The 9,363-nt window shown below is 42.4% G+C and overlaps 1 protein-coding gene across 1 annotated transcript in view; it reads right to left on the reverse strand.

Moving 5' to 3' along the window:
* LOC126336798 (putative phospholipase B-like 2) overlaps positions 1 to 2,274 on the reverse strand; it is a 147,529-nt gene extending 145,255 nt beyond the window's left edge. Inside the window, exon 1 of the mRNA XM_050000835.1 lies at positions 1,486 to 2,274. Within this exon, the coding sequence (XP_049856792.1) occupies positions 1,486 to 1,700 (215 nt within the window). The 5' untranslated portion in view covers positions 1,701 to 2,274. The remainder of the gene's footprint in view (positions 1 to 1,485) is intronic.
* Positions 2,275 to 9,363: the final 7,089 nt, after the last annotated feature.

A 9,363-nucleotide genomic window follows, 5' to 3' on the forward strand; every position in this document is an offset into this window, starting at 1 on the left:
AACAGTTGGTCATGCCCAATACGGTGTAGGAAAACTGTTGGCACTCAAAATAGTTTCCAGTCGTCTCGGATTGGATAAATAAAGAATCTGTATGGGTTCCAAGAGAAACTTACGCCAATCTACCTACAAAATTGTGGCAAGTTCAGATAACGACTATGGAAGTGGATAAGCGATCACACACCCTCTTCTCCAAATTATACAACAAAGGCTCAATTATGTTCACATCTGGCTTCACTGGTGGCCATGAGAGATGCGACAGTTAATCCTCGTGCTCACAAAACGAGTCGTCGACGATGCGAGATGTGTGAAAAGGGCTCTTGTCATGCAACACATCACCACTGGGAAACAAACATTGTACCATTGGAATGAACCAGATCAGTCAAATTGCTCACATAATCCTTGGCAGTAATGCTGCATTGCAGAGTAACCATGAGGCCATGGAAAACATGCCGCCTAAATCATCACTGAACCCTGCCATGCTTCATCTTTGTGCGTAAACGTAACCAGAAGGTGAGAACTATTGGAAACAAGACACGTCCGATCAAATTAATTTTCTCCATTGCTCCATAGTCCAGGTTTATGGCTTCGGCACCACGTTTTCCAGCTACAGGTATTTTCATTACTGATGAGTAGTTTTGAAATTACAGCTCGTCGTCCAATTGCCTGCTTATGATCTCCTTTCGTCTTGTTTTTGTGCTGACAGAGTTCGAGAGTGAGACATTCAGTTCCGCACTGACTTTTGCAGCTGTCTTCCTCTTATTTCTCGCCACAATCCTCTTCAACGACCGTCCGTCACGATCACACTACACACACATTTTCGTTCGCGTTGTGACTTAGCGAATGTTGTTTTTCCATTTTCCCTGTATGGCGTATAAATCTCCCATACGGTGCGTCTTGAAACACCAAACACTTCGGCTGAGTTCACTCGGCTCCGACATAACGCACTACTAACTACACACAACGCGTCCTGACCATGACCGACACTTAACTTATTGAGAACATTGCAAAGTTGCTGTTTATGGTCAAATACAACAGCGCAACCTGCAAACTCGATTAGCATCTGCGTTCATGTTCAGGAATGTAGCTCCAGCGGTGTTACCATATTTTTGCCCAAACCCTGTATATTGAAGATTGCTCCGGTCACTCACGATAAAATTTAATAACACGACAGACGGGAAAAGTCCGAATAAATGAACAAACTTTGCGAAGCAGCAAATATAATCCTGTTGGAATGTTGAATTCTTCGGCAGTTTTTGCTAAGTTATGTTATTACTACGCACTTAACTGGCGTCACAAATACTGAACGATTATCTTAGGTAAATAAATCTGACAGGGCCCTAAAACCAGGGAACTTGTTGGGAAGGTAAGTACACCATATAGAAAACAAATCTGCAGTAAAAATATTTCACAGTACTCTGCGTTATCAAACTATCTATGAGGTACAAGAAGGATCAATTAATGTTAGGTTACAAACAGCAGACTTACCCTGTCTTGTTGATAGTGTTGTCATAGGTTGCTCTGAGAGTGTAATGCCTGGGAGGTGAACTATCCCGTTGCACATGACCAGTGCTGTCATGGTAATGCAACACTACCTTGTTCTCAGATTCGGGATCCCATGTCGCATACACCACAGCTGGGTCCGCTCTCACCGAAAATACAACAGTCGCGAACAGTACAAAAAGCCACATCTTCGGTACCATCTTCCTCCAACTGCAGCAGCGCAGCTAATGACAGCAGCCGGTGTCCCAAACCGCCTTTACCGGCTTCACGGTTAGTGCCTGAACCACGAATCCTGCGCATGCGCAAGACGTGGAAAATTGTGACAGATGGCAGCACTGTTCTCCAGTGCCTGACTCGTCAAGACGAAGTCTAATGCGTCTACGCTTTGCTAGATCTATTTAAAGGCAATTCTCCGTGGCTGTCAAGGAACGAAACGTTGAAACATTCCACAAAGCATTTCAGAATGCTTCGCAAAGATCTTCAAGGGTACGGAACATTATCGTCTAGATTTTTCGGGAAGAAATGTGCTGTTGACGATGTCTGCTACCATGGGAAGCATTCCCTCATGTTAAATTGCATATGTACTCTACAAACCACTTCGGTTTCAGTTCGCTCGAAGATGATTGCTTAAATATCTCTGTGCAGTTGTAATTAATCTTGTCTTCGTGGTCCTTACGGAAGCGATATATAAGCGCCCAATACTGTTTACTGAAACATTCTAAACGGCACCGGATCTACGATGTTTCCGAACGAGGGCAGAAACTTGCTAGTGGTGCCCCCACCATTCCAAGCGAACGTTTGAGATAGGACGCCAGAAATTTTAAAAAAATCGATTTTTCAAAAATATATTCATTTTGTAGCGCATATCTTTCTCAAGAGTTTGATATATGGAACATATATATTCGAGGAAATGTGAAACATTTTACGAGTATTTGGCATTAAGTGTGCCAAAGTGCAGTGCCATGCCTCATCACGCAGCATTCTTCTGCGGCATCACTTTATTTCGCTCTGTGGAATTCAAGCGCGTATATTTTGTAATGGAAGCCATCAAACGATGTTGTGATAATAAATAAATTTAAAAAAACACACATATTCAAGAAAGTAGAAATTAAAATGTTCTGTGGCGCCTCTCCTGCTCCCAGTCGGCCGGTTTGACATCCTATCCTCCCTTTAAAAAAATGTCACAGTTAATATTGTGTGGGATTATCTGTAACCGGAAGAGTAAGAAGTCTTCAGAAAATATGCACTCTTTATTGCCTATTAGCTAATAACTTTCTCTTTTGCGTGACGTAAAATTAAATATAGGAAGCATAAAATCAGTAAAGACAAGAGACGGTGCACATTTCTTCAATCCTTAGGTCCCAACATTTTTTCTCTTTAATCTTGCTACAGCTTTACACGGCGTGCTTTCCTTTCTGCGAAAGAATCTGTTACTTCATCTGGGTTCGTCAGACGCTTTCCTATAATATAAATCAAAATGCCGTCATGTAATACAGAAAAAGCTTGTAATACGAATAGTACTCAAGACTGATGTGGTTACTTGATTTGATTACGTCTGTTTTGTCACTGTCTATTAAATAAAAGGAAACAGGCGTTTCTAATGATGCAGCAATTGTAACACACGCTAAATAAGCGAGACTGTTTGGGTATAAATGGTCTGTTTCATGTACCTCATTTACATAAATAACATGACAGAATACAATTCACAAAGTACCAATACCAAATGCCTATTAGGCCTACTACAAGAAAAAGTTTTATGTTAGGAAATAGTTTCACATTTCATTCTTATGCTCCAGTCTCTCAAACACGAGATCGAAGAACAGTATTTTTTTATATTTTTTTTTATTTCTAGATGCAACGAGAATTCTCCTGAATGAGGCATCAGGTACATTATGCACAGAGTCATGTGTGTTCTATGTCGCATACGGATATATCATCGTTGGGAGGGATGGGAGCAATTAGTTACATGGCAAGTGCTCGAAGTAATCAAAGTAAATCAACTTATGATTCACCGAGCGAGGTGCCGCAGTGGCTAGCACACTGGACTCGCAATCGGAAGGACGACGGTTCAATCCCGGACATATCTGAAGACTGATTCCTTCATTGATCGACAACTTCAGTTGCCGTCTCTCCATCTGTACGGAACGTTAATTGTAGGAATGTAGTGTAGTTGGCTGCCTTGTGAAGTTCTCTTTGGTGTTCCTGGATACTGACTGCAGTTGCAGTAGCGTCCACGATATGCTATTTCGACTCTTTCAGTGCAACTTCAGGATCCAGTGTTCTTAATGCCTGATGACTCATTTACCACTGCACCTTCGTTGAACATACGGTTTTATAACATGAGATGTGTAAAATTTCTTCACAGGTTCCTTTTCCGCGGAAGGTTTTGTTAAGTGGTAATGACAATTTGACACTGTCTTTCTTTTTCTTTTTTTGTGCTTCGTAGCTATGAGTACACAAAATGATTCGAGAATAGCTTTAACATCACACATGGAGAGCTTTGTAGGATCTGGTGCACAGTGGCCTTAAGAGTGGCCATATTTACTATAATGTTGAAGTTCTTTGTGTACAAAGACTCTTCTGTCTCTATGATTCTTTTGTGCCTTAGGACATACTCGTGCCATCCTGCCTTGTAGTTGGTGATTGAACTGCATCAAAGCCCTTTTAGTTGGATGATGACGTGTTTTAGTAGAGATAAGCTCGGCGAAAAGTTGTAATTGTTCCCCATACACCAGCTGCGCTGCAGAGCAGTGCAGGTCCCCTTCGACTGCTATTCTTAGCCCTAACAGCACTAGCGGTAGTGTTACGGTCCACTGACCATCGCTGCTCATTAGAGCAGCTTTTCATGTTCTGTGTAGCCATTCCCCACAGGATAGTAAGTAGCTGGTGGTTCTGATTTGGTTGCAGTCCTTTGATGTAGGAGCTCATGGAACAAATGAGACTCAGATTCCTTCCCATGTTCTGCTGTTATAGGTTGCGACATCCCAAACCTCGCGATCCAGTTCATGATCAGACTATGGCCACTGTTTCTGCTGCCATGTCTGTGATCGGGATGACCTCTGGGCAGCACGCGAATATGTCTGTTGCCTTGACACCAGCAGTCCCGGATCTAGGGGAGCAAACCGGTGTATCTGCCCTGAGCGGTAATTTCAGGGGGCGCCAAATGCTTTTTCTCGAAGAAAAAAACCCTTGTTTCACAAAGCGCCTATTATCCCGCACATGTTGGTCTATCGATTATTCATATGATTTTGAAACGTTTCCCTGTTGGTTTTTGAACATGTTTGAACACATTCTAAGTTGACTTCTGAACGAATCATAAGTTGATTTTTAAATGCCTGCAGTGTGTATGTGTTGTGTCTGCTAGAGGAATCCTCTTCACATGTAGAAATAAAAAACTTTTCCGCAGACAAAAGGAGACGGGGCTACACGCACTGAGCCGAATGAACCCGAACTGGTGAATGCCAATCGTTGTTTGTTTATGTGGTTGATTGGGAGTACGAATGATCAGCATTGTTATAATTATTGACCAGAGTGGAAATAAACTACTAACAGGACTAAAAGGTAAGGAATATTACATATTATCCGGAGTACCAAGGAAATGAAATTTTGAAAAAAATGTTAGCCTTATCGCCACACTACTTTAAGGGCCAGTTGTACAGTCCCCAGTTAGCAGCCGCTTAGGATCTATTCTCGGAATAGCGCGGAAAACGCGTTGTGCGAATACGTAAAAACGCCCAACGGGAGAAAAAAACGCGCAATAACTGCACCGGTGATTCTCGAGGGGTTATTGAAGTTAACTGGAGACAATGTTCTGACGATGACAGGAATTAGTCAAGACGAGATTGATTGTTCGACCGAGGAAGGAGAAGAAACAGAAACATTACACAAATTACATGGAAAAATATGACGATTCCAAATTTATATAAAAATTTCGTACCACTACCTTTCGATCTCATGCTTGACAAACTGGAACATACGAATTTTCCTAACATAAAACTTTCTGCTTGTAGTGGATCTAATAGACATCTGATATTGGTGAATCATGAATTATATTCTGTCGTGTTATTTATGCAATGAGGTACCTAAATATGACCATTTACGCCAAAGAGTCTCGCTTATTTGGCCTTTGTTACAATTGCTGCGATATTTGAAAGGCCTTTTTCATTTTATCTAGCAGACAGTGAGAAAATAAACGCAATCAAATCAGAAGCCACACCAATCTCGGATACTAAACGTATTAACAGCTTTCACAGTGTTAGGCAACGACATTTCCATTCTTCATGTATCAAAGGTTTGACGAACTTTGCTGTGGTAATAGAACCTTTCGCAGAAAGGAAAGCACGCCGCCGGCCGCCGTGGCCGAGGGGTTCTAGGCGCTTCAGTCTGGAACGGCGCGACCGCTACGGTCGCAGGTTCGAATCCTGCATCAGGCATGAATGTGTGTAATGTCCTTGGTTAGGTTTAAGCAGTTCTAAGTTCTAGGGGACTGATGACCTCAGATGTTAAGTCCCATAGTGCTCAGAGCCATTTGAACCATCTGAAAGCACGCCGTTCAAAGCTGTAGCGAGATTAGAGAGAGAAAAAAAGACATACTGGGACGTAAGGATCGAAGGAAAGTGTACTGCCTTGCTTGTCTCTTGTCTTTTCTGGTCTTACGGTTCCTATATTTAATTCTATAGCACGCAAAAGAGGAAGTTATTAGTAAATAGGCAATAAAGAGTGCAGAACTCCTGAAGAGGTCTTATTCTCCCGGTCACAAATTATCCCACCCAGTAGCAATTGTGAGTTTTTTGTACGGGGATAGGACGTCAAACAAGGAGGGTGACTAGGTGCAGCAGAGCCACCACAAGATATTTTAATTTCCGCTGTCCTGAATATAGGGTTGATGGTTTACGTTACAAAATGAAAACGTTTGAATTCCACAGAACGAAACACAGTGAAGTGCGATAGAAGAATCTTGTGTGAAGAAGTGTGAACTGCACTTTGGTACACTTAAGACCGAATAGCATGTCTTGCATTTCCTCGAATGTATTTGTTTCATATATCAAACTTCAGAAAGATGTCTGCTACAAAATGAACATATTTTTGAAAAATTGATTACTGTTTGACGTCCTGTCTCAAACGCTCGAGGGGGCCGGGGGGAAAGGGGGGGGGGGGGGGAATATCGTAGATCCAGGGCTGAACACCAGGATATCCTATAACACAGAAGACCTCATAGTTTTGAGGCATACAGGGTGATTGAGGAGGAACGTCACATAATTTTTTAGGTGATTCTACATATGAAAGTAACCCTAAAAAGTCCCATTTACATGTGTCCTTACCAAAATGTCATGTAGGTGCTGAGGTGGACAGAATAATGGGGGACAGATAACTGATCTATCCTACAATAAGTGTTGGTGTTCTCCAACAGATGACAGCTCTGTGACGTCAATCGAGGCAACAGCTGCAAGTGTGCCCTGTGCATTATCTTTGGTTGGATAAGTCAACAGCCATGAGGCCATGTGCATATTGCGCTTGAGTGTTGTTTAATTGACCAATCCCACCGTGTCCATGAATACCAACATGTTGCATACCCAAGCAGAGTATGCTGATATGTTGTTTGTATATGGGTGTTGTTATGGCATTGCCCGTACACCTATCACAGAATACCAGAGACAGTTCCCTGTGCCAGGTTTCCAGGATTTGTCAAACACTATATAGAGACAGAACACTACTTGAGGCTGTACAGCCAGTTGAGGAAATGTAAGACATTACTGCAACGGTATATACAACCACTCACTCACCGATAGATCTGTACCTACAGATTGGAAAATTGCGCAGATCGCACCAGTGTTTAAGAAGGGTAGTAGGAGTAATCCATCGAACTACAGACCTACATCATTGACGTCGGTTTGCAGTAGGGTTTTGGAGCATATACTGTATTCAAACATTATGAATGACCACAAAGGGAACGATCGATTGATACGTAATCAGCATGGTTTCAGAAAACATCGTTCTTGTGCAACGCAGCTAGCTCTTTATTCTAACGAAGTAATGGTCGCTATCGACAGGGGATCTCAGGTTGATTCCGTATTTCTGGATTTCCGGAAAGCTTTTGACACCTTTCCTCGCAAGCTGCGAGCATATGGGGTATCGTCTCAGTTGTGCGACTGGATTCATGATTTCCTGTCAGGAAGGTCGCAGACCGTAGTAATAGACGGCAAATCACCAAGTAAAACTGAAGTGATATCAAGTGTTCCCCAGGGAAGCGTCCTGGGACCTCTGCTGTTCCTGATCTATATAAATGAGCTGGGTGACAATCTGAGCAGTTCTCTTTCGTTGTTCGCATATGATGCTGTAATTTACCAGCTTGTAAGGTCATCCGAAGACCAGTATCAGTTGCAAAGCTATTTAGAAAAGATTGCTGTATGGTGTGGCAGGTGGCAGTTGACGCTAAATAACGAAAAGTGTGAGGTGATCCACATGAGTTCCAAAAGAAATCCGTAGGAATTCGATTACTCGATAAATAGTACAATTCTCAAGGCTGTCAATTCAACTAAGTACCTGGGTGTTAAAATCACGAACAACTTCAGTAGGAAAGACCACATAGATAATATTGTGGGAAGGCGAGCCAAACGTTGCGTTTCATTGGCAGGACACTTAGAAGATGCAACTAGTCCACTAAAGAGACAGCTTACACTACACTCGTTCGTCCTCTGTTAGAATATTGCTGCGGGGTGTGGAATCCTTACCAGGTGGGATTGACGGAGGAATCGAAAGGGTGCAAAAAAGGGCAGCTCGTTTTGTATTATCACGTAATAGGGGAGAGAGTGTGGCAGATATGATAAACGTGTTGGGATGGAAGTCATTACAGCAAAGACGTTTTTCGTCGCGGCGAGATCTATTTACGAAATTTCAGTCACCAACTTTCTCTTCCGAATGCGAAAATATTTTGTTGAGCCCAACCTACATAGGTAGGAATGATCATCAAAATAAAATAAGAGAAATCAGAGCTCGAACAGAAAGGTTTAGGTGTTCGTTTTTCCCGCGCGTTGTTCGGGAGTGGAATGAACCCTCTGCCAAGCACTTAAATGTGAATTGCAGAGTAGTCATGTAGATGTAGATGTTGATGTAGATGTAATGGAGTGCCACCACCAGTACATGGTGCACTAGCGATCAGCTCGATATTACACAAATGCAAGTGTGGCATATGTTACATCCTGAGGGCTTGTATCCATTTCATGTGTGGCCCATGCAACATTTGCATCCAGGTGATATAATAAGCAGACAAAACAATTTTGTGAATGATTGGCTGTACACAAAGACGTCATGCAATACATTTTATTTACAGACAAGGCTACATTTACACACAATGGTATGATGATCACCCCTAGTTGTCATACATGGGTGGTGGAGAACCCACACAGCACTAGGGAAATAAGATTCCATGTGAGGTCCTCAGTGAACATCTGGTGTGATATGACTGATGACCTGATGATAGGGGCTGTGTTCCTGCCAAATCATATGATGGCTGCAGCATATGAACATTTGCTGTTAGGAGACCTACCTGCAGTTTTGTAGATGTGACATAAGAGCAATGACAGCAAATGTACCTGCAACATGATGGCTCACTGATTCACTGTACCTAACAAGTATCCCAGTGCCTCTATGGTGGATTGGCTGCAGCAGACCCACTAATTGGTTTGCCTGATTACCTGACCTAACCTCATTACACTTAAAGGTGGACATATGTGGAGAATTTGTCTCTCACATCGGAAAGTCTTTTACCTGCATTAAAGCCTACCGAGATGATGTTCAGTGTGCAACACAATATACCCTCTAATCCATTGGCAAGTGCACTGAGATGGGTGAAGGACTTTTTGA

This window comes from Schistocerca gregaria, chromosome 1 (assembly GCF_023897955.1).
Source record: "Schistocerca gregaria isolate iqSchGreg1 chromosome 1, iqSchGreg1.2, whole genome shotgun sequence".
Lineage (NCBI taxonomy): Eukaryota > Metazoa > Arthropoda > Insecta > Orthoptera > Acrididae > Schistocerca > Schistocerca gregaria.